General features: G+C 50.2%; 1 protein-coding gene across 2 annotated transcripts; it reads left to right on the top strand.

Annotated features, from left to right (window-relative positions):
• The first annotated feature begins 263 nt into the window (after positions 1–263).
• Positions 264–24,707, top strand: SLC35B4 (solute carrier family 35 member B4). Of its 2 annotated transcripts, XM_008493057.2 has the most exons (10): positions 264–414; positions 9,966–10,079; positions 11,612–11,714; positions 12,718–12,767; positions 13,638–13,719; positions 16,269–16,329; positions 17,116–17,225; positions 17,599–17,674; positions 20,056–20,131; positions 21,362–24,707. In XM_008493057.2, the coding sequence occupies exons 1-10, from the start codon at positions 338–340 to the stop codon at positions 21,606–21,608; spliced, it is 996 nt and encodes a 331-aa protein (XP_008491279.1). In that variant the 5' UTR covers positions 264–337; the 3' UTR covers positions 21,609–24,707. The 2 variants fall into 2 exon arrangements, with proteins under 2 accessions (XP_008491279.1, XP_030318570.1); XM_030462710.1 differs by lacking the exon at positions 20,056–20,131 and having other exon boundaries at positions 270–414; positions 21,310–24,707.
• The last annotated feature ends 381 nt before the right edge of the window (positions 24,708–25,088 follow it).

The raw sequence follows: 25,088 nt of genomic DNA on the forward strand, positions 1-25,088 counted from the left end.
CAAACAGCAATTTTGCGCCTCTTTCTCGGCTCCCTCCCCACCCCCAACGCCGCCATTAGCGCGTCGTCCGCCCTAAGGAACTACAACTCCCATCACACCCCGCGGAGCGGCGCCTCCTGAGGGAGAAGGAGGGAAGGCGTCGCGGGGGTTGCTGGGAGTTGTAGTCCTCAGGGCGAAGCCGCAACACTGTCGGTGAAGGGGCGGCGGGCGGGGAAGGAACTACCGGGGAGCTTGGGAGGAAGCGGAGGCGGCGGGGCCGGGTTGGGAACGGGGTTAGGAGCCGGGAGCGGGATGTGGTGGCGGCCCGAGTGTCCGGCTCGGTGTTTGGGATCTAACCATGCACCCGGCAATGGCGGTGGGCTTGGTGTTCGGAGGCTGCTGCAGCAACGTGGTCTTCCTGGAGCTGCTGGCGAGGTGAGAGGATTTTAGGATTTTTTTCTTTTTTTTTGTGGGGGGGAAAGGTTCTGAAGTAAAGAGGTTGGGGGGTAGGGATGGGGTGAGGGTCCCGTAAGACCCCGGTGTCACCTACTTGTGAGGGGAGAAAGCGCTGGGGAGATGGGGAAGGGAAGAGGGGGGAGATGCCAAGGGGCACCCAAGGGTGACCCCATCATGGTGATGACCCTGAGGGGGGGTCTGTGGGTGGGCACACACACACAGCCCTTTTCCATCCCTCCCCAGGTCTCAAAGTTCCTCATTAATCTGCCTGGGTAAAGGTTGTCAGGTTCTGACCTTGTTGTGGCACCATCTGATGGGCTTGGGGGGTTTTTTTTGGTTTATTCTTTGGGGGGGGGGGATGTCCCCCCAAAACAGCACAGCCTGGTCCTACTGGTCTGAAGTAAAGGGGTTGGGGGGGTAGGGATGGGGTGAGGGTCCCGTAAGACCCTGGTGTCCCCTACTTGTGAGGGGAGGAAGTGCTGAGGAGATGGGGAAAGGTATGGAGGGGGGGGAGGTATGGGATTTTGGGGGTGATGGGGATGCCAAGGGGCACCCAAGGGTGACCCCAACATGGAGATGACCCTGAAGAGGGGTCTGTGGGTGGGCACACACACACATACACCCCATTTCCATCACTCCTCAGGTCTCAAAGTTCCTCATTAATCTGCCTGGGTAAAGGTTGCCAGGTCCTGACCTTGTTGTGGCTCCATCTGATGGGGTTAGGCTTTATTTTGTTTGGGTTTTTTTACGGGGGGGAAATGTCACCCCAAAACAGCTGAGCCTGGTGCTCCTGGTCTGAAGTAAAAGGGTTGGGGGGGTAGGGATGGGGTGAGGGTCCTGTAGGACCCAGGTGTCCCCTCCTTGTGAGGGGAGGAAGCGCTGAGGAGAGGGAGGAAGGGATTTTGGGGGTGATGGGGATGCCAAGGGGCACCCAAGGGTGACCCCAACATGGAGATGACCCTGAAGAGGGGTCTGTGGGTGGGCACACACACACATACACCCCATTTCCATCACTCCTCAGGTCTCAAAGTTCCTCATTAATCTGCCTGGGTAAAGGTTGCCAGGTCCTGACCTTGTTGTGGTACCATCTGATGGGGTTAGGTTTTATTTTAGGATTTTTTTTTTTTAGGGGGAGGGGGAGAAATGTCGCCCCAAAACAGCTTAGCCTGGTGCTCCTGGTCTGAAGTAAAGGGGTTGTGGGACAGGGATGGGGTGAGGGTCCTGTAGGACCCAGGTGTCTCCTCCTTGTGAGGGGAGGAAGCGCTGAGGAGATGGGGAATTAGGGGGGAAGGGATTTTGGGGGTCATGGGGATACCAGGGGGCACCCAAGGGTGACCCCAACATGGAGATGGCCCTGAGGAGGGGTCTGTGGGTGGGCACACACATACACCCCCTTTCCATCCCTCCTCAAAGTTCCTCATGCAGCTGCCTGGGTGAAGGTCACCAGGTCCTGACCTTGTTGTGGCTCCATCTGATGGAGTTAGGCTTTATTTTGCTTTTTTTTTTTTTTAAGTGGGGGGGGAATGTCGCCCCAAAACAGCACAGCCTGGTGCTCCTGGTCTGAAGTAAGGGGGTTGTGGGGCAGGGATGGGGTGAGGGTCCTGTAGGACCCAGGTGTCCCCTCCTTGTGAGGGGAGGAAGCGCTGAGGGGATGGGAAAGGGGAGGGAAGGGGGGGGGGATGCCAAGGGGCACCCAAGGGTGACCCCAACATGGAGATGACCCTGAGAGGGGGTCTGTGGGTGGGCACACACACACATACACCCCCTTTCCATCCCTCCCCTGGTCTCAAAGTTCCTCACTCAGCTGCCTGGGTAAAGGTCGCCAGGTCCTGACCTTGTTGTGGCTCCATCTGATGGAGTTGGGGTGGTTTTTTGGCGGGGGGAGGGGGATGTTCCCCCAAAACAGCACAGGCTGGTCCTCCTGGTCTGAAGTAAAGGGGTTGTGTGGCAGGGATGGGGTGAGGGTTCTGTAGGACCCTGGTGTCCCCTCCTTGTGAGGGGAGGAAGTGCTGAGGAGAGGGGGAAAGGGAATGAGGGGGGAAGGGATTTTGGGGGTGATGGGGATACCAGGGGGCACCCAAGGGTGACCCCAACATGGAGATGGCCCTGAGGGGGGGTCTGTGGGTGGGCACAGACACACATACACCCCCTTTCCATCCCTCCCCAGGTCTCAAAGTTCCTCACTCAGCTGCCTGGGTGAAGGTCGCCAGGTCCTGACCCTGTTGTGGCTCCATCTGATGGGGTTAGGTTTTATTTTAGGGTTGGTTTTTTTAGGGGGAGGGGGGGAAATGTCGCCCCAAAACAGCACAGGCTGGTCCTCCTAGTCTGAAGTAAAGGGGTTGTGGGACAGGGATGGGGTGAGGGTCCTGTAGGACCCTGGTGTCCCCTCCTTGTGAGGGGAGGAAGCGCTGAGGAGAGGGAGGAAGGGATTTTGGGGGTGATGGGGATGCCAAGGGGCACCCAAGGGTGACCCCAACATGGAGATGGCCCTGAGGAGGGGTCTGTAGGTGGGCACACACACACATACACCCCCTTTCCATCCCTCCCCTGGTCTCAAAGTTCCTCATTCAGCTGCCTGGGTGAAGGTTGCCAGGTCCTGACCTTGTTGTGGCTCCATCTGATGGAGTTGGGGTGGTTTTTTGGCGGGGGGAGGGGGATGTCCCCCCAAAACAGCACAGCCTGGTCCTCCTGGTCTGAAGTAAAGGGGTTGTGGGGCAGGGATGGGGTGAGGGTTCTGTAGGACCCTGGTGTCCCCTCCTTGTGAGGGGAGGAAGTGCTGAGGAGAGGGGGAAAGGGAATGAGGGGGGAAGGGATTTTGGGGGTGATGGGGATACCAGGGGGCACCCAAGGGTGACCCCAACATGGAGATGGCCCTGAGGGGGGGTCTGTGGGTGGGCACAGACACACATACACCCCCTTTCCATCCCTCCCCAGGTCTCAAAGTTCCTTATTCAGCTGCCTGGGTGAAGGTCACCAGGTCCTGACCTTGTTGTGGCTCCATCTGATGGGCTTGGGGGTTTTTTTGGTGTTTCTTTTTTGGGGGGGGGGATGTCCCCCCAAAACAGCACAGCCTTGTCTTCTCTCAGGCCACCAAGCTCCTGGGGGTCTCCCTGACACAGGGACCCAGAGCATCAGCCTCTCCCCAAAGTATTCCCACCTCCCTCCCTCTTGCTTTCTGATCCCCAGTGGCTCATACAGGTAACAGGTGAAATCCCAAGGAGCAGACACGTGGGAACTGGCTTGGAATCCCTTGGAATGATGTCCAGCAGGGTCATCCATCTGGAAAAAAAGTGATCTTCAGCAGCATCACGTGGCTGCAGAGCCAACATGATGAGGGCAGTGGGTCACTCGGGGCAAAGGTGAATTTGCCAGGCTGCCAAAAAAAAAAAAAAAAAAAGAAGAAAAAAAAAAAAGGAAGGATGAAGTTTTGGAGATGTCCATCACTTTCCTCACTCAGGCTGGGATGTGTAGGATGAGGTGATGGTCATTTGGATTTGTTTTCAGGACTGGGCAGTAAGCTATGAAAACAAAAAGTACCCAAAATAAAAATAAAAATAATGATTGAATTGGTTCTGTGCCTGCAGTCACAGTGGAGCTGCATCCCCTGGCAGTTTATTCACTTCAGGGTTCAGCCAGGCCCAAGCTTTCAAAACTGGTAAGCAAAACCTGCTTTGATTTTCTCCCCACCCATCATCATCATCATCCCAAGATTAAGAGAAAAAGGGAATGGCAAAGAGAGCCTGGCCCTGTAAGGCATCATTGGGATTATTTGCTTCCAAATAATGGGAGGTCAGGATGCAGGTGCCTCACCACAAGGTTTCACTCAGCAATCAGTGGATAAACCAAGCAGCAGTTCCTGGAGGAGAGGACAAGTTGTCTTTCCTCTTAAGGATTGCTCTAAACTCTGCTTTTCCTGCTTGGCTTGTGCTGCAGCTTCAGGGAGGAGGACGTGGCCTCTGCAAGGTGAAGAAAGCTTTGGATTTGGATTTATGAGGCTTGTGCATCCTCCACCCAGACCTCAAAATGGGAGCTTTGGACCCTGCTTGAAGGCTGCATTGGTGGCTGAAACCCAGAAGGGATTTAGAGCAGCAAATCTCAGAAGTTCACCTGGAGATACCTAAGGAAAGCTGCTTTTTACACACAGGCTTCTCCAAAGCATTGCCTCTCTTTGGAAATTCCTCTGTTTGGTCCCTAAATTGGGGTCACTTTGGGTATTTCTTTGAGTTTTGGTGTTGTCTAGAGGGGAAAAAAAGTCCCTCTGGAAGGTGAATCTTCCTATAACAAAGACCTGGAGTAGGAGGGTCAGTGAAGAGGGTGAATCCAGTGGGGAATAAAAAAAGGTGCTTGGAAGAAATCTGCTCAGGTTTATGAGGAAAGAGCAAAGGAATGAGAGTTGTTTAGTCTAGAGGAGCCTGAGGACAGACAAAAAGACTTTATTTAAATGTCTGGAGAATGCCTGCAGAGGAGATAAATTCTGCTGCTGGGCTCTGGAAGCAGAACAAGAAATAAGGAGCTTGAATCTTTGTGAAATGGATGTAAAGCAGCCCAGACCCCCAGGTCTGCTTCTTCTTATTGTAGTACAGCAGGTTTGTAAGAGAGAGAGAGCAGGAAAACTCCCATGTTGGAGGTTTTCAAGAGCAAGTTCACAGAAATATTGCTCAGTTAATCCCATTTTCCCTCTCTGGAGCAACCAAACCTGTTCTGCTGGTGTCCTTTCTTAATTATCCCAGGGTAATTTGTCCTTGAGCCCTGATGCCAAAGCTCTGGGTGGCATGTCCAAGCAGGCTTGATAAATAAACCCCCATGATTTTCACTTTTCCTTCTGAAGTTGGGAGGTTCCTTCTCTGTAGAAAGGGTTAAAGCTCTGCCATGGGGTTTCTTCCCTTGATGGTGTCAGTTGGAGGGGGTTATATATTCTGCAGCTGAAGAAATTCTCTCTGAAATGTGGAGTTTTCTGGAGCAATAAAGAGAAATCCTCCTCTTGGGCAGGGGTTTGGTTGCTTGGAGTTGGGTCTGGTGGGCAAAAATTGGGCTCCAGTGACATGACCAAGAGTCCCACTCCTTCTGTGCCATCCCAACAGCCCCTACCATGGCAATTCCATCCCAGGAGACACAACTGGATCATTGTCTTTCTACAGCTAAACCAGATCTTTGGTTGATCCACCCAGATTTCATCTCCCTTTATTATTTTTTTTCATCTCTATTGGTATATTAGGATCAAGTCATGGGTAGAGCCAGCCTGGCTTGGTTTTTCCTAAAGGTTAAACCAGATCCTTGGCTGATTCACCCCAATTTTATGTCCCTTTATTATCTTTTTTTCATCCCTATTGGTGTATTAGGATCAAGTCATGGGTAGAGCCAGCCTGGGTTGGCTTTTCCTACAAGCCAAACCAGATCTTTGGTTGATCCACCCAGATTTCCTGTCTCTTTATTATTTTTTTTCATCTCTATTGGTGTATTAGGATCAAGTCATGGATAGATGCAGCCTGTGGTTGGTTTTTCTCAAAAACTAAACCAGATCTTTGGTTGATCCACCCAGATTCCATGTCCCTTTATTATCTTTTTTTCATCTCTATTGGTGTATTAGGATCAAGTCATGGGTAGACCCAGCCTGGGTTGGCTTTTCCTACAAGCTAAACCAGATCTTTGGTTGATCCACCCAGATTCCATGTCCCTTTATTATCTTTTTTTCATCTCTATTGGTATATTAGGATCAAGTCATGGGTAGAGCCAGCCTGGCTTGGTTTTTCCTAAAGGTTAAACCAGATCCTTGGCTGATCCACACAGATTTCATGTCCCTTTATTATTTTTTCTTCATCCCTATTGGTGTATTAGGATCAAGTCATGGGTAGAGCCAGCCTGGCTTGGTCTTTCCTAAAGGTTAAACCAGATCCTTGGCTGATCCATCCAGATTCCATGTCCCTTTATTATTTTTTTTCATCTCTGTTGGTGTGTTAGGATCAAGTCATGGGTAGACCCAGCCTGGGTTGGCTTTTCCTAAAACCTAAACCAGATCTTTGGTTGATCCACCCAAATTCCATGTCCCTTTATTATTTTTTTTTCATCTCTATTGGTGTATTAGGATCAAGTCATGGGTAGACCCAGCCTGGGCTGGTTTTTCCTAAAAGCTAAACCAGATCCTTGGTTGATCCACCCAGATTTCATCTCCCTTTATTATTTTTTTTCATCTCTATTGGTATATTAGGATCAAGTCATGGGTAGAGCCAGCCTGGCTTGGTTTTTCCTAAAGGTTAAACCAGATCCTTGGCTGATTCACCCAAATTTTATGTCCCTTTATTATCTTCTTTTCATCTCTATTGGTGTATTAGGATCAAGTCATGGGTAGACCCAGCCTGGGCTGTTTTTTCCTAAAAGCTAAACCAGATCTTTGGTTGATCCACCCAGATTTCATCTCCCTTTATTATTTTTTCTTCATCCCTATTGGTGTATTAGGATCAAAGTCATGGGTAGAGCCAGCCTGGGTTGGCTTTTCCTACAAGCCAAACCAGATCTTTGGTTGATCCACCCAGATTTCCTGTCTCTTTATTATTTTTTTTCATCTCTACTGGTGTATTAGGATCAAGTCATGGATAGATGCAGCCTGGGTTGGTTTTTCTCAAAAACTAAACCAGATCTTTGGTTGATCCACCCAGATTCCATGTCCCTTTATTATCTTTTTTTCATCTCTATTGGTGTGTTAGGATCAAGTCATGGGTAGACCCAGCCTGGGTTGGCTTTTCCTACAAGCTAAACCAGATCTTTGGTTGATCCACCCAGATTTCATGTCCCTTTATTATTTTTTCTTCATCCCTATTGGTGTATTAGGATCAAGTCATGGGTAGAGCCAGCCTGGCTTGGTTTTTCCTACAAGCTAAACCAGATCCTTGGTTGATCCACACAGATTCCATGTCCCTTTATTATTTTTTTTCATCCATATTGGTGTGTTAGGATCAAACTCATGCATAGAGGTTTTTTTCCATGGTGTTTTGGTTTTATTATCAATCAACACAAAACCCTGTGCCAGGTTATATGGACACCAAGTGCCTCACTGCAAAGGTTTGTGAATTGGGGAGAAACAAAGCCAAGTGCAGCAGCTTTGGTTTATTCCAAATTTTCCTTTGTTTTGGGTTATCCTACAGAGATAAGGTTTCCAACCCTGGCCCCTGGCTGCTTCCTGCAGTTCAGTACCTCTTCCCCCAGATAATTTTTGAACCTTTTTACCTCATTACACAGCAGGGATGGAAATCTCATGGAAAACAAGGAGATCAGCAGGTGGGAAGAGGGGAAGGGGCTCAGACTGGTGCCTACCCCATGGAAAACCCAGGGAAGAGGTGACCTTTCCAGGTGCTGTTTGGTGGGACCCAAATGCCAGCTCAGCCTGAACCAGAGCATTGCAGCTGCTCCTGAGAGGTCTGGGGGGTGACAGAGGAGATTTTTGGACCTTCAGCTCTGCTCCTTGGTAGGCAGCTTGGTTATTCCTCTGCTCCACTCCATCTCTCTCCTTGAATTCTGCAAAGCTCTTGTCTGGACCCAAGCTCTAAGTGATGAGATGTGAGGTGAGGGACTCAGTTTCTCCATCAAGCCCTGGAGGTTTTGGTTTCTCTCAGCTTTCTGATGCTCTCACCTGCCACAGCCTCCCCCACCCCTGAGCCCACACTCTCTGCTCCCAGGAAATCCTCCCTGTAAGCTTCTTAAGAAAGAGGCAGAGTCTGCAGGAGGCATCTCAGCCAGGAATGGGTGAGGAGCACTCAAGGAGTGTTCACTGTCAGGCACTTCTGGGCTTTCTTGCCCATAACATCCTTTGGTGGCATTTCCACTGCCAAGGTGGTGGCAGCTGCAGCCTGGAGGGCTGGAGATGCTCAGGGAGAGTCTTGTTTGAACTCAGCCCCTTTTTTATGCTCCTCAATACCTTCCAGAGGTGGCAAACATCAGTGCAAGGGATGTGATCCCATTAGGAAGCTCCCTGAATATCAAAATGCCACAAACTTTCTGGGCTCCTGTGATGAGTTTCTCCTTGAATTGCAACCAACCTTTTGGCACCATCTTGCTGGGTAAATGGAAAGCATCATCATCAAGGGATAATGTGCAACCAGAGCCTTGCTCTGCAGGCACAGATCTGACCTCAGCCCTTCCCTCATGCAGAAGAAATAAAAGCTTCCAGAAGTTCTGCTGCCTTTCCTCTTGGCTGGACTCATCATTTCCCCTGACCTCTGTAGGGAGAGAGCCCCATCAAATCCACTTCTCCAAAAGAAAGAGGGAGATCCAGCTTCAGCATGGTTCTGTTCTCTCCTTGGAAGTGTTGAAATCCAGGTTGGATGGGGCTTGGAGCAGCCTGGGCTGGTGGGAGGTGTCCCTGCCCATGCAGGGGGTTGGGACTGGATGAGCTTTGAGGTCCCTTCCAACCCAAACCATTCTGGGATTCCATGATGCCAGTGCTTGATGTTCCTCATTCAGATCTTTTCCTCTTGGATTTCCTGTCCCAGTTCACCCTATGGCTTCTCTCTTCCTCTCTGAAAACATTTGAGGAAGGGATCCCCAGTTACAGCTGGGAATTCCCTACAGGGAATCATAGAATGATAGAATTGGCTGGGTTGGAAGGGACCTCAGAGATCATCAAGTCCAACCCTTGATCCACTCCCACTGCAGTTCCCAGCCCATGGCACTCAGTGCCACATCCAGGCTCTTTGGAAATAGCTCCAGACACGGAGAATCCACTACTTCCCTGGGCAGCCCATTCCAATGCCTGATCACCCTCTCCAGAAAGAAATTCTTTCTAATCTCCAACCTAAACCTCCCCTGGCACAACTTGAGACCCTGCCCTCTTGTCTTGCTGAGAGTTGCCTGGGGAAAGAGCCCAACCCCCCCCTGGCTCCAACCTCCTTTCAGGGAGTTGGAGAGAGTGATGAGGTCTCCCCTGAGCCTCCTCTTCTCCAGCCTCAACACCCCCAGCTCCCTCAGCCTCTCCTCAGAGGATCTGTGTTCGAGTCCCTTCACCAGCCCAGTTGCCTCCTTTGGACCTGCTCCAGCACCTCAAATCTCCTTCCTGAGGGCTGAGGGCCCAGAACTGGACACAGGACTCAAGCTGTGGCCTCCCCAGAGCTGAGCACAGGGGCAGAATCCCTTCCCTGGACCTGCTGGCCACGCTGTTCCTGAGCCAGCCCAGCATGCCATTGGCCTTCTTGGCCACCTGGGCACACTACTGGCTCCTGTTCAGCTTCCTCGCAATCCAGACTCCCAGGTCCCTTTCTGCCACTCTGTGCCCAGCCTGGAGCTCCCCATGGGGTTGTTGTGGCCAAAGTGCAGGACCCGGCCCTTGGAATGTTGAACCTCATCCTGTTGGAATCAGCCCAACTCTCCAGTCTGTCCAGGAAGTGTCCCTCAAAGGTAACCTGAGAGAGTCCAAACCCTAAAACCCCTCCAGGTTGCTCCTCACTCCAGGTCTCTGAGCTCTTGGCCTCTTCCTTGCAGTGTTTGCTCCCTGTGGCACTGAGCTGATGTTTGTCTTGTCTTTTTTTTTTCCATGCCTGCAGGCAGTTTCCAGGATGTGGGAATATTGTGACATTCTCCCAGTTCCTCTTTATTGCTGTGGAAGGTTTTATCTTCGAGGCCAACTTTGGGAGGAAGAAGCCAGCCATACCCATGAGGTACAGTTGAGCTGAAAGCTTTTCTTAGGCATTGACAGGTCTGCTGTCTCAAAAAGTCTTGAATAAACTGGTTGATCCCTTTTTTCCAGTTGAAATCACATCAGTCCTGCAGCATTTTGCAGCCTCCTTGAGCTCTCATGCCCTGATTTGAGCTCCTTGTTTGTTCAGAATTCTTAATAGGAAATTGCCATCACTTTGCCCTCCAAAAAACAGGGGTAGGATTTGGGGCAGTTTGGGGTTTTGCTGGGTTTGAAGAGTTGATTGTCCCTCTAGGGCTTGGTGGAGTGGGTCTAGGGGGAGAGATTGCCTGGAAAGTGGTTCAGACTTGGGATTCTCCATCAGGAATGATCTTCTCCTGGCACCAGCCCAGCATCTCCATCCTCTCTTCCCTGCTGCTCAGTTCCTGAAGGGAAGGGAGGAGGTTTTGTGGGTTTTCCCATCAGGCTGCCTTAGCCTTGGTGAAATAGAGCCCTGTGCTGAGTGCCCAGGACAGAGATCCTCATGGCAGAGAGTTCAGGACAAGTTTAGTGCCACCCATGGCTGTGTCACAGCGAGGAACTTGGTTTTATGGCATGGGCCAGAAACCCCTCAGGTCCTGGGCTGCATCCCCAGCAGTGTGAGCAGCAGGGCCAGGGAGGGGATTGTCCCCTTCTGGGGAGACCCCCCTGGGGTAAAGCTGTGTCCAGCTCTGGGGTCCCCAGCAGCAGAAGGACACGGAGCTGTTGGAGCCAGCACAGAGGAGGCCCTGGAGCTGCTGGGAGGGCTGGAGCAGCTCTGCTCTGGAGCCAGGCTGAGAGAGTTGGGGGTGTTGAGGCTGGAGAAGAGAAGGCTGCAATGGGGAGACCTTAGAGCACCTTCCAGTGCCTGAAGGGGCTCCAGGAAAGCTGGGGAGGGACTTGGGACAAGGGCCTGGAGGGATGGGACCCTGCGAGGGGGAAGGGTTTCCAGCTGGGAGAGGGGAGATGGAGAGGAGATCTTGGGCAGGCAGGGAGAGAGGGAGGGAGGGAGAACTTGTTTGGGGTGAGGGTGCTGAGCTTTAGAACCAGGTTGCCCAGGAAAAGAGTCTCTGCTCCATCCCTGGCAGTGTTCAAAGCCAGGTTGGATGGGGCTTGGAGCAATCTGGGAGGGAGGTGTCCCTGCCCATGGCAGGGGGGTTGGAATGAGCTGAGCTTTCAGTTCTCTTCCAAGCCAACCCATTCCAGGATTCTATTTCTTGGGGAGAGAGGGAGAAATTCTTTGGGGTGAGGGTGCTGAGCCCCTGGTACAGAGGAGCTGTGCTTCTGGGATTAGCAGAAGCTGAGGCAGCGCAGCTCATCCTTCTCCCTATTCTAAGGAATTCCCTACCACATCCAGACTGGATTGATCTCCTGGTTGGTCCTTGGCACAGTCTCAAGAGCTGGATATGCTCCTGCTTAGCTCCAGACCTTTCCTTACAACCTGTTCTCTGTTCCCAAGGTGTCTCCCAGCATCCCAGGGGTGGGTATGAACACCTATCACCCCTTTTTTTTTTTGGGGGGGGTGTTGTTTTTCAGGTACTATTTCATCATGGTGGCCATGTTCTTCACTGTCAGCGTGGTGAATAACTATGCCCTGAACCTAAATATTGCCATGCCACTGCACATGATCTTCAGATCAGTGAGTATCATCTTTTTCCCCCTCCTGTGACATCTCTTTCCACCACCTCTGCAAGCCCTGGCCCTGTGTTCTTCCCCCCTTTCTTCCCAAAACCTTGAGCAAACACTGAGCTCCAGCTAACTCCTGGGGAAGAGCACCCTTCCTCTGCAGGCTCAGCTCCAGTTCTCAATTTCACTGCCTTAATCATTAAATTTCCACTTAATGACCAGGAAGATGAGGCTCAAACAGGCTGCAGATTTCAAGGAAATCATGAAAATAACACCAAAAATCTGGGTGGCCAAAGGGACCCAACTTTGCCTTCCACCACACACCTAAACCAGGGGGTTCATGGCCTGGTGTAGATATCTTGGGTTAAATGTCCCACTCAGAGAGGGTGGATTTGGTCTAATTCCACCTGGACTTCTCCTGCTTTGGAAGGAGCTGTGAGGGTTCCTCCTCACTGAAGTGCAGAGGAGTATAAGGCTAAAAAAATCTGTTAAACCCCCCAAAAATGGAGTCCCAGCTGTTGGGAACAACAAAATCACCTTGTCAGGGGCTCTTCTCCCACAGCATCTCCTGGGCTTGAGCTCTCTGAAGTCAGGAGAGGTTAAAAAAAAATAAAAATAAGACAACAGCCTCCTTGTTAACCCAGAGAGATCCTTCTTGTCTTGCAGGCTTTGGAGCCACCCTCCTGTTCCCAAGAAAAACCAATGATTTGGCCACGTTTTTTTTGTAGCACACACAGATTATCATCAGTGAGCCCCCAAAAAAGGGAGAGGCCCCTGGCCAGAAGATTCTAGTTGCCTGTTTGCCCCCAGATCCTTTTTCCCAAGCCACCCAGCTCAGTTTCTCCTGTCCCAGCTGAAGGGAGACTCATCCCACCCTGTTCTGGAATTCCTCTTGGTGTTTTGGTGTTAATTCTGTTGTGTTTGTGGATTTCCTCTGGGGTGGGCATCACAGTCTGAGGAATTTTGTCCTGCTGACCTTATCTTGGGTTTTTTTTTTCCCCTCTCTTCTTTCCCAGGGCTCTCTCATAGCAAGCATGGCTCTGGGTATCATCATTTTGAAGAAAAGGTAAATCTTATTAGAGAATATTTTGCCATTGCCTGAATCCTGACTGATTTTTAGTTCCCTCCCCTTTTCCTGCTAAATATTCTTGTTTTCCTGATGGGGAAACTGAGGCACAGAGGCTGGAATAGGTCCCTCTTCTACATTCCCACCACCCCTCACTTCCTTTATTTAAAGCAAGGGAGATTTGTGTTTGGGATTTGGGGCTGAAACAGCACTGATGGGCAAACCCCTGATGTTTTGGCTCTTGCTGAACAATGCTTACACAGTGCCAGAAAGGTTTTTGGTTTTTTTTCCAACTCTGTCCACAAGACTGAGGGTAGACAGAAGTTGAGAGAGCCAAAAAACTGACCCCAAATGGTCAATTTTGGGGGATTCTGTGCCAGGCACTGTTGTGCACTGCCCCAGAAACCAGGGCAGAAGAAGAAAAGGGTTGGGAGGAGTTGGCTTCCAAGGTGGCCACAGCTTCTGGGAGGTGAGTGATGGCTTTTGCACTGATTTTTTAATTTTATTCTTTTCTCATTCTTGCTCCTTTAGCTCTCTCTCCCATCTCACAAGGTTGGGGGAATGAGAAACCCTCTGAGCTACTTGGGCTTTGGCTGTTGGACCACTGGGCAAACCCCATCATTTGGCAGAGATCCATCCTGGTTTTGATCTGAGAGGGATCCTTTGCCATGGGCAAGGAGATCTTGATCCAAATCCTTATTTTTTTTTTTTTTGTTCCAGTTGGAATAAACTGGCCTGGGGGTGACAGGAACCTGCCCATCACTTAATGGCTGGGAGGGAATGGAGCAAAATGGAGCAGAGCAAGGGAGCTGGAGATGCAGAAGGTGAAGCTGAGCTGGCTCTCTGACATTTCTCTTCTCCCCTCTGCAGATACAGCATCTCCAAATACACATCCATAGCCCTGGTGTCCCTGGGGATCTTCACCTGCACTTTTATGTCTGCAAAGCAAGTGGTAAGGTTTGGAAAGGGCCTGAGATCACAGCTGGGAGGTTCAGCACCTTCAGCAGGAATTCCCTTTGCCTTGCTTCCTACCTCTAGAGCTGCTCCCTGAAAGCTTGTGTTCCTGGACTCATTTTCCTGTGGTTTGAAGGGAGGGGACACATATGTGATTTAATTCAATTACAGGTGCCTTTTATCCTGTGTTGTTCAGGTTGCTTTTTGCTGAGAATATTCCATTTTATTTGTTTTCCCAGCTAGAAGCTGTTTTCTCTTGCCCTGACTGGAATGTGGTTCATAGAAATCCTAGAATTGGCTGGGTTGGAAGGACCTCAGAGAATCATCAAGTCCAACCCTTGATCCACTCCACCTGCAGTCTTCCCAGCCCATGGCACTCCAGTGCACATCCAGGCTCTTTGGAAATATCTCCAGACACAGAGAATCCACTACTTCCCTGGGGCAGCCCATTCCAATGCCTGATCACCCTCTCCAGAAAGAATTCTTTCTCATCTCCAACCTAAAACCTCCCCTGGGCACAACTTGAGACCCTGCCCTCTTGTCTTGCTGAGAGTTGCCTGGGAAAAGGAGCCCAACCCCCCCCCTGGCTCCAACCTCCTTTCAGGGAGTTTGCAGGAGAGTGATGAGGTCTCCCCTGAGCCTCCTCTTCTCCAGCCTCAACACCCCCAGCTCCCTCAGCCTCTCCTCACAGGATCTGTGCTCCAGTCCCTTCACCAGCCAGTTGCCTCCTTTGGACCTGCTCCAGCACCTCAATCTCCTTCCTGAGCTGAGGGGCCCAGAACTGGACACAGGACTCGAGGTGTGGCCTCACCAGGGCTGAGCACAGGGGCAATCTTGGATTCATCTTGGATCACTTGTGGATCTCAATCCACATCTTAAATCTTCACTTTTTTTTTTTATCCCAGGAGAGGTTTTCAGCTTTCAGGCTCCATTTTTGCAGACCTGTTCTCACCCAGCATGGCTTTGTGTGACCCTTGAAACAAAATGCATCTCTTTGGAGGACAGGAAAACCCACCTCTAACACCACTTTGGGCTGTTTTTGGGTCAGAAAGCAGAGCCTGCATCTTGTCAACTGAAGACAGAAAAATTAAAAAAATGGCAGAAAGTGGTGGGCAAGTGAAAACTGGATGCACTTAATCCAGCTCTGAGAGACTGGGAATGAAACAGAGCTGTCAGACCTCCAGGTCTCCCAGCATTTAATAGTTATTTCTCCTCTCAGGGTGGTTGAGGAAGGTCTGTGCTGTGCAGCCTTGCTCCCTATTAATCCAGAGAAACTCCCAGCAGGGATGGGGTTTGGGTCTGGAAAAGAGAAGTGTGGCCAAGAGTCTGATTTGCTTTCAACCACTGTGAAAAAGAGTTGAGCCAAGTTGTGCTGCTTAGAGTTTTACCCTCAGCTAACTGATGAGGGAATCTTTAGATGGGATCCTAGGAAGAAATTCTTGAATTTGAGGGTGGGGAGAGCCTGGCCCAGGTTGTCCAAGGAAGTTGTGGCTGCCCATCCCTGGCAGTGTCTCAGGTCAGGTTGGATGGGGCTTGGAGCCCCTGGGCTGGTGGGAGGTGTCCCTGCCCATGCAGGGGGTTGGGACTGGATGAGCTTTGAGGTCCCTTCCAACCCAAACCATTCCATGATTCTATGACAATATGTTTTGGGGGTCTATCTCCACCTGAGCTATAAAAGCCCCAAGTGCTGTTCCAGGGAGTGTTTCAGAGCTGCACAAACCAGGGGCATTTGGATCTCCTTGCATCCAGTGTCCATCAGGATGCCCAAAGATGGGAGAACTTCAGTCCTTCCATCAGCTGATTTAACTGACCCACTTGGGGGGTTCTGACCCTGCAGAAGGGGACAGGGCTGAAAGGACCCAGATGACAGAAACCTGACCCAAGCACAGCCCTCAAATTATCCTAGGAAAAAAATTTCCCAGGATTGCTGTGGCTGCCCCATCCCTGGCAGTGTCTCAGGTCAGGTTGGATGGGGCTTGAAGCACCCTGGGCTGTTGGGAGGTGTCCCTGCCCATGCAGGGGGTTGGAACTGGATGATTTTTAGGGTCTCTTCCAACCCAAACAGTTCTGTGGCTTCCACAAGGTCTTAACCACAAACCAGCGCCCAGGTTTTGGTTCCTGACTTGGGCTTGAGCAGAACCCTTCCTTCTTTCACCTCTGAGTTGAGGATGAAGGAAGCTGCCAGTGGGGGGGGGGGGGTGTGTGAGACCTTTCTAAGTGTCCCTGATTAATTTTGGGTTGATTTAGTTCAATTTCTGACCAAGCCCAGGGCATTTCTTTCAATAAAGTTGCTTTATTGATCAGGGATTGACACTTGGGCTGGAATCAAGTGCATTCCCTGAAGCAGAGTGGGAAAGCCAAGTGTGCTGTGGTTGCTCCTAACTCTGCTGAGCCAGGGAAACAGCTCTGGAGAGGAGGAGAACTTGGATGCTTTTTTGCTTTATGGGTTTGCTTGGAACACAACACACAACCCAAAAATGAGGTAGAAACAGAGCTGAACAAGCTCCAGGGAGCTCCTGGTGACTGTGTTGTGTCTCCCTCCTCCAGGCATCTGACTCCAGCTTAAATGAAGAGGATGGATTCCAGGTTTTCTTGTGGTGGCTGCTGGGTATGTGAGTGCTCCATCTCCTCCTGATTTTGCTGGGATATTTGCAGGAATCCTCTCTCTGATATCCTTGGCCCTGTGGTTTGTGCAAAGCAGACTCTGGGGGGGAGTCCCCATGCTGAGGTTAAAGCTGTGCTGAGCATCTGGTGGATGTTGCCTGGCAAAGAAGGGGCTTTTGTGGCACCCAGTGGCAGCTTTGGGCAAGGAGAGACTCTTCACTTGGCCACCAAGTTAAATGCATCACTTTCAGGGGGCTGGGGGGCTCAGAAAGGTGATGGCTAAGTGGCAGAATGAGCCCCCATGCATGTTTGCAGAGCTCTTCTTGATATCTCTCTGCAAAAGAAACCCAACCTGGTGCTGTGAGCAACAACTGCAGGCAGAGTCTTGAACTTAAATCAGCTGCAGCCTCTTCAGGTGTTTAATTCAGCCCAGAGGAGTCTCTACAGTCTGGCTCTTGGGTCTGGTTTTAGACCTCTAACCTACATTTTTGGTGGCTTTTCAAGGAGAAAGGGATTGATGCATTGTCAGGAATATCCCTGGTATCCCAGCAGCTCTGCTTTTCAGGGCTGCTTCTTAGAGAAATGATCTTTTTAGAAGTCTCTTGGCATCTTTTTTTTTTTTCTTAAGGAGATACCTCTGTCCTCAAGACCATCACCAGTTTTCTGCTCATCAAGGCTGGATGCTTTGTTTTTTTTTCCTCTGAAAGCCACATCAGGGGGTCATGGAGCTGTTTTAACTTGAGCTTTGCCATCCCTCAGTGGTTTTGTCAGGCTTCTGCTTCTGTTCCAGGTATTGCTGCTCTCACCTTTGCCCTCCTCATGTCTGCCAGGATGGGGATTTTCCAGGAGATGCTGTACAAGCAGTATGGGAAGCACTCCAAAGAGGCTCTTTTTTACAATGTAAGTCACTGAGCCTTTTTTTGGGGGGAGCTTTCACTGGGCAGATGGATCTGCTGGGAGAATCCCTTCCCCTCCCACCATCTGCTCAGCAGGAATCCAAACATCACCACTGCAAAGCTGGAGCAGGGAAGAGTCAGCTCCCACCCAGGTCCCAGAACCACAGAATGGTTTGGGTTGAAAGAAACCTTAAAGCTGATCCAGTTCCAACCCCTCTGCTATGAGCAGGGACACCTCCCACTAAACCAGATCCCTCCAAGCCCCATCCAGCCTGGTTTTCAACACTTCCAGGGAAAAAATGGATGAGTTTGGTTTCCCAGGATGAGAAGTGAGGTGAGTTCACATCATCTGGTAACAGAATTTCTTTCCTTTTCAGCATGCATTGCCACTCCCTGGCTTTCTGCTCCTTGCCCCAAACATCTACCACCATGCAGTCCTCTTCAGCCAGTCTGGTGAGTGGAGCACAGTTGGATCCTGTAATTAAATTCACTGTTAATCATTAAATTTACCCTTAATGACCAGGAAGATGAGGCTCAAACAGGCTGCAGATTTCCAGGAAATCATGAAAATAACACCAAAAATCTGGGTGGCCAAAGGGACCCAACTTTGCCTTTCACCACACACCTAAACCAAGGGGTTCATGGCCTGCTGAAGGGATCTTGGGTTAAATGTCCCACTCAGAGAGGGTGGATTTGGTCTAATTCCACCTGGACTTCTCCTGCTTTGGAAGGAGCTGTGAGAGTTCCTCCTCATTTAAGTGCAGAGGAGTATCAGGCTAAAATATCTGTTAAATCCCCCCAAAAATGGAGCCTCAGCTGTTGGGAACAACAAAATCTCCTTGTCAGGGGCTGTTCTTCCACAGCATCTCCTGGGCTTGAGCTCTCTGAAGTCAGGAGAGGTTCAAAAGAAGAAGAACAGGCAACACCCTTGGAGCCCTGTCTCTTATTAACTGCTTCCACACCTTCCTGTCCTCTTGAAGATGCTGTAGGAGGTTTTCAGCCCAACAATTCTGCACATCAGGTTGTTGTCTCTGGATATTCAAGCCCTTTAAATATTCAGCTTTGATAGAAAGCCCCCAAAAAACCCTAAAAACAACCCCACAGTATCTTGGGGACATTTTCCAACCTTTTCCTCATGGTGAGCCAGGTGCCAGCAGGTTTGGAGAAGTGGTCACAGCTGATTTTGGAGATCCTGGCTGTGGGCACCTGACCCTTCCTTGGGTGTCACAGCAGATTCCAGAGCTGAGCCTTGAATTCTTCTTAAAAAACCCCAAGTTCTGCACTAAGGGACACACACACAGAGACCTTTTGGGTCCAAACCAGGCAGCTCCATCCATCCACCCTGAGCTGGACATCTGCTTGAGTTTATTAACAACATTCACCAGGCTTTTCAGGGCTTAAATTCCTATGTTCTGCTCCCAGATTTCTGAAACTGAAAGGCTCTTGACCTTTGCTGAGTCTTTTAATTCCCTCTTGGTGCAGGGGATATTTGCACTCAGATGACTTAATTCTGTTAATTAATATCATTGTAAGATTTCTCTGGCATGCTACACCCTCCCCAGAAAAGCACAAGGTAGGGAAAGGAACGTGGTAGGTAAAAAATGGGAGCAACAGGAACCAAATCCTCCACCAGAGGGGTAAACATGGACCTACTGGCTTTCTTTTTGCTCCCAGCCTCTCAGAGCCAAATGTTGGTTCATTCAGTTTTAGGAGGAGGAAAGGAAGACAGAGCTTGTCTTTTTTTTGATGTCTTTTTCCTTCCCTATGGAAGAAGAAACATCTGCAGACTCCTTGGCATTCACCACAGTGAGAAGAAGGTGACTTTGTCACAATTTAACACTGCCTTGGCAATTAAACTGAATGCCAGATGCTGTCTATTAATCCCCCTCCCTGATAAAGGAAGGAGAGAGAATAAGGGAGAGAGACTGATGGGTTGGGAGCTAAACTACACAGCTTTAATGCAACAGTAATAATAAATAGGAAAAATTACTCAATCTATACAAATCTACAGGAAAATTGATCCCAGATTCCTCCCCCCTTTCCCCCAAGAACTCTCCCATCCCCACTGAGGCTGCAGGGCAGCCCTGGGAAAGTCCAGGCTGGAATCCTGGGGTCAGGAGCAATTGGGAGCTGGAGGCAGGAACACAGAGATTCAGGCTGGGATGGATCAGGAGCAGAGGCAGAGGAAGGGATGGAATCCTCCCAGGATGCTGAAGCAAAGAGGGAGAGGGGAAGAAGGGGAAGCAGGAAGGGCTTTGAGCCTGGGGATCCCTCCAATTTCTCCTGAGGATGAGGTGGATGGGATGGAATCCTCTGTTTGGTCAATTCTGGTCATTCCTCTTGTCTGTTCCTCCCCACAGGAGGGTTTCAGGTGGGACCTCTTGACTCCTTTTCTCCTTTTGGAGGGCCAAATGTTGCTCAGAGCTGAGCAGTGTCCTTGGCTCTGCAGCCCATTCTCCAGCAGTAACTCTAACCATGGAGTGGGATCAGTCCCAGCAGCAGCCACTGCCTGAGAAACTTGCTGTGAATTTCAGCAAGTGCAGCTCCTGACAAGAGACTGAGCTGAAAGCAAAAGCACAAGACAGAAAATCCCCTTTATCCTGGCCCAAACCAGGACACTCTTAAATTTGGAGCCAAATCCAGATGTACCCACACCTCAGCTCTGGGTCATGGTGAATCCTGGACAGGAGAAACCTCTTTTTGCCTCTTAAAGAACCATAGAATGGGTGGAATTGGGAAGGACCTTATAGATCATCCAGTCCCAACCCCCCCTGCGTGGCTGAACCTTGAAGCAGCAGCAGAGCAGTGATCTTGGTTCCTCTTTCTCCTCACAGAACCTTTCCAGATCCCAGTGATTGGGCTGACCCTGCCAATCATGTGGTTCTACCTCCTCATGAATGTCATCACTCAGTATCCTTTCAAAATTCAGCTTGGGACACTTGAAGGTGGCAGTGGGGGGTGGGAGAGGAGGAATGGGAGGGGGAGGCTGAGTCCTTGGGAGTCTTCCCTGCCTTTGGGACTTGATGCTTGTGGAAAAAATAGAGCAGAATTGAACCTGGGACTTAAATTTTATTTATTTTTTTTTTTCCAGAATGGCTGAACCACCTGGCCACCACTTTTTGAAAGAGTGGGGTTTAACCTTAGGTTATTTCCAGGGGGGCTGAAATTTGCCACCACCTTCCTAGTGGCTTAAACTCATGGTGGTTCTGCTAGGTAGAAGGGACAGAGCAGGAGCCACATCAGGGTGGGGATTTTTCCAAGCAGTGAGGAGAGCTCTGAAAATCTGAAGGAAGTTGAGATGCCCTCAGAAAAAGAACCCTGACAATTTTCCTCTCACTGTGCCCTGTTCCTGCTCATCCTCCTCCATGAAACCTTCAGGTTTCATTCACCTTTCCCATTCTGAGAAAAAGAGGGGACTGGGTATGAACAAAAAGAGCTTGATTTTAGTTTTTGGCTTCATGGCAGGAGCTCCAAACCTTGCATTCCATTCTGACACAACTCCCTCCTGACTTTGGGACCATACAGAGTCCTCAGCTGCTCTGGTTGGGGTGGTTTTGCTGTCCCAACAAGTTCAGGGGGGGAGATCTGGAAGGTTTGGAGTTTCCCTGGGGTTTGGAGTGGAGCTGTTTTTAAATATTAAAGGCTGAGCTGAGGAGAGGGGAATTTTCCCAGAATCAGAGAATGGTTTGGGTTGGAAAGGACCTGAAAAATCATCAAAGATCCAACCCCCTGCATGGGCAGGGACACCTCAACACCTCTCACCAGACAACTGAGTGACCACCCCTAACCTTGGCCCTGCTTAATGACCTAGAGGTCCCTCCCAACCCCTGACATTCTGTGATTCCCTGAAGGTTTCATCCACCCTGGCCTTCCAGGGATGGGCAGCCCATTCCCAATATCCTACCACCCTCAGGGGGAGGAATTTTTCCCTAATACCTGACTGAATCCCCCCCTTTCTTTCAGTTTGCAACCATTACCTTGTCCTCTCCCTCCCCTTTTTTTGTCAAGAAAAGCCCCCACCTCAACTTCCCTGTTGAGGAAAAAGCCACGTGGAGGTTTTCTCCATCTCCCTTTCCATCCCCCACCAGAGGCACATCCAGGCTGTTGTCCCCTGATGTCCCCTTACCTCCTCCTGCCCAGATACGTCTGCATCCGAGGTGTCTTCATTCTCACCACTGAGTGCACCTCCCTGACTGTCACCCTGGTGGTGACACTCCGCAAGTTTGTCAGCCTCATCTTCTCCATCCTCTACTTCCACAACCCCTTCACAGCCTGGCACTGGTTGGGGACTTCCTTGGTGTTCCTGGGGACTCTGATGTACACGGAGGTGTGGAAGAGCCTGGGGCCCTTCCTGGCTCGGTGGAGGAAGAGATCCAAGGAGGAGTAACAAGCAAGGGGGACTCTCTGCAGGGATCTTGTCTTCTAGAGCAGAGCAGCAGGGAATTCCCCCCAGAGGGGGGATTGTTTTTATAACATGGGAGAGGTTTTGGCTGTGCCAAGCTCCTGGGAAATGGGGAGCCTTCTCTGGGAACCTACCTGGAGTGGATGGTGGAGAGGTGATTGGGTTATTTTTGCACGGTTGCATTGTTTTTATTCAACCCCTTTTTGTTTCCAACCCCTTCTCCCCACCCCTCACCCCCCTTTTTTTTTTTTTTTTTTTTTGTGTTTCATTTGAATAATCCTTTTTAAATTATATAAAAGCTGCCCCAGTTCTCTGTTAGGAGCCCAACCTTGGTGGGAGTGGTGTTTTCCACTCCTTTTGGCTTTGATCAGCCAAGCCCTGAGACTTCTTGGTGCCATCTCCCCATGTTCAGGTGGCCACAGCAGATGGATGATGACCCCTTAGGAGCTTACCCTGGAAATGCCAGGTCTGTTCCCTGTCCTTTTTCCCTAATCCCACCACCTGTGATGGGAAAGGATTGGATACCCCTGGAGCTGAAGCCTTCCCAGTCTGCCCAGTAAATCCTCAGGGAGCTGATTCCCAAGCCACCAAGCTTGGGAATCAACAGTAGTGGGTCCTAGTTGGGAGCTTGAGGAAAACCAAGAAAAGGGGGTGATGCTAAGGGGACAGAAAGTGTCACTTTTGTCACCTCTGCAGCCTTCTCAGGGAGATGGGGAAGTGCTGTGGGGGTTTCATGGAGTCCTCAGATGTTGCCCTGAGACTTCACCAGCTGTAGGGGGCCATGGGTTGGTTCCTCCTCCTCCTGCTGGGGGGTCCTCAGTGCAGGTCACTTCTACTTTCTCCCTCTTTACAAAGATGTTCAGGGGGCTTGCAACAAACCCCCCAAAATGTCCCTGTGGTCCCCTTGGGTCCAGCTCAACCTCAGGGTTCAAATGATGCCAAGAAACTCAAGGGGCCACCACAGCTGAGCTCATCCTGATGGGATGGGCTTGGGTTTCCTGGGTTTTTTCACCCTTCTCCCCCCACCCTTGGGCATCAGCTTCACTCGTGGCATTTCTGTCCATCCCTCAGTGTCACCTCTCAGTGTCACCTCTCAGCTGGGGCAGGGCTGGGGTGTGAGGAGCAGCAGCCACAGCTCTTCCAGGAGCTGCTCAGTGTTGGGCAGGGCAAGAGTCAGAACCCAACCTTGTCTTGGACAGAACCAACTGGGATGGACCTTGGGGTTTTTTCCTCAGTTTTCCTGGAGCACCCTTCTTCTCCCTGTGTTTCCATGGTAACCTGAGTCCCATCAAGCTTGGCCAAGGAAGGACAAAAGCTCCGTTGGTTTCCTCCACCCAAGGTGGGAGTTTGCAGCCCCTCCAACATCAAACCAGTGCTTGGGGAGGGTTCAACCCCAGTGGGTGGTGAAGCATCACAAAGCTGCTCACTCACTGCCCTCCCCCAGAGTGGGAACTGGTGGGGAGGAGGCAAAGGAAGAGCAAAACCAGGGAAACTTGAGAGTAGGGAGAAAGAAGATGGTTTTACAAGGAAAAGAGGGAGAAAAAAATACCCCAGAAAGTGATGTAAAAACAACCACCTCCATCAGACCTCTCCCCTTCCAGTCCTCAAGCCCTGGCCACCTTCCCAAAGTTTCCTCCTCTGGTTTTGTTGCTGATTTTAAGCTGTACCAAGTGTCTCCCGTGTGCCCTTTCCCAGCTTCTTGTTCACTCATGGATTTATCCCTGGTGGAGGGAGGAGATTGGGGGGAAAAAAGAGGGAAAACTCTGATGCTGCTCCAGGGCTGAGCATCAGGGGGTGTCAGCACTGAATCCAAAGCCCAGAAAAGGGGAACTCCCTCCCAACCAGAGCCAGGATCTCCAGCTCCCTCCTTCCTCAGGGTTTTCTCTTCTGGTTTTGAGTTTTCCTGAGGAAAACCTTTTGGGTTTAGGGTGTCAGCCCTGGGATGTTTGCAGGGAGGGATGTTTGGGATTGGGTGTCAGCCCTGGGATGTTTGCAGGGATTGTGTAGGTGAGGAGACTCTTTCCCTAAGGCTGCCCCAGCACCTACTCCAGGTCAGCTCTTTTTCAGTATTTCCAGATATTTTTTTCCAGGCTCCAGGAAGGACCCAGAGAGATGTAAAAAACTTTTCTCCCTCCTCTTCATCTCCAAAGCTTTTCCCACTGGGTTTGGGGGCAACCCAAATGCCAGCTGTGCACACCCAGGTGTGCAAACCCTGATGCAGAAACATCAGGGACACAACTGGGGGGGGGTTCATCAAAGCTTCCAACACCAGTGTGGGGCCAGGCTGAAGGCAGAAGTCCTGCTCATGGTTGGACAGGAGGAGCTGGAGCTCTTTTTGGGGTCTGATGGATTGGGGTTGAGGATTCAGCAAAGCAATAGGTGAGGAGGTAAACAGAAACTCCTCACTATTTGGTCTCCAGGACTTTGTGTGTTGTCTCCAGGTCCTGTGTGATGGTTTGGGGAATGTTTGGCTTTCTGTTTTGTTTTTTTTTTTCACCATGTGCTGTACTTGGTCCTCATTCAAACCTGGTGTCAAGGTTGGTTCTTCCTTCTTGGTATCAGGGGGAATTTTTTTCTTACTTCTTGGTGTCAGGGAGAATTATTTCTTTTTAACTTCCCAGGGTGATTTCTGTGCTTCTGAATATTTATAATTAATTCTAAATTCTGTGATATTTATAATATCACAAAAGTAGCAGTGTTTCCCTTCCTGCTGTAGGGGAGCAGGTGAGTTTGCCAAGTGGGGAGATGGAGGAAAGGTCCATGCAGTGGAACCCCCTGACCCAAAAATCAGTATTTCCACCTTCACCTCCCTCCCCTGCAAATGGGGCTGCAGAATTGTTTGGTTTTAATGTTTCCTGTAGAAATAATAATGCAGATTATTTTATAATATAATACAAATATAAGACAGATTATTTTAGCAGAGGCTGGAAAATTGGGGGGGAGCCAAAACACTTTTTTTTTGATCAATCTTCTGGATCTGCAGAGCTTTTTGGGGTTGGGTTGAGGGTGGTGTTTTGTTGATGTTGTTGTTGTGGTTTTTCTTTTAAAGAAAAGACCATAAAATAAATCTCCTCTGCAAAATAACTTGGTCTTGTTTCTCCTTTCATGCTTCACTCCTGGCAATCAGCTGCTGGTGACTGGAAAATTAATGTGGCTCTGAATTCAACAGATTATTTTTCCTGCCTTTAATACCAGGAAGGAAAGACTCAACCTTGTTGGGCTTGGAGGGAAAGCTCCAACCACCTCCATCCCCTTTACTGAAACACCTTGAACCTGGAAGGACAGAACCCTCAGTCCTCCCCCACCAAAGGAAAAACCAAAAAAGGGGGTGATGGTCACAGGGCTGGAGCCAAAAAACTCCTGAAATGTGTCTGGAGGATGCTGCTGAGAAAACCCAGGATCAAACCCAGTATCAAACTGCTCCACTGTCCCTGCTCATGGAAGAGAGGTTGGAATGATGATCCC

The sequence above is a fragment of the Calypte anna genome, chromosome 1 (genome assembly GCF_003957555.1).
Source record: "Calypte anna isolate BGI_N300 chromosome 1, bCalAnn1_v1.p, whole genome shotgun sequence".
In the NCBI taxonomy this organism is placed as follows: domain Eukaryota; kingdom Metazoa; phylum Chordata; class Aves; order Apodiformes; family Trochilidae; genus Calypte; species Calypte anna.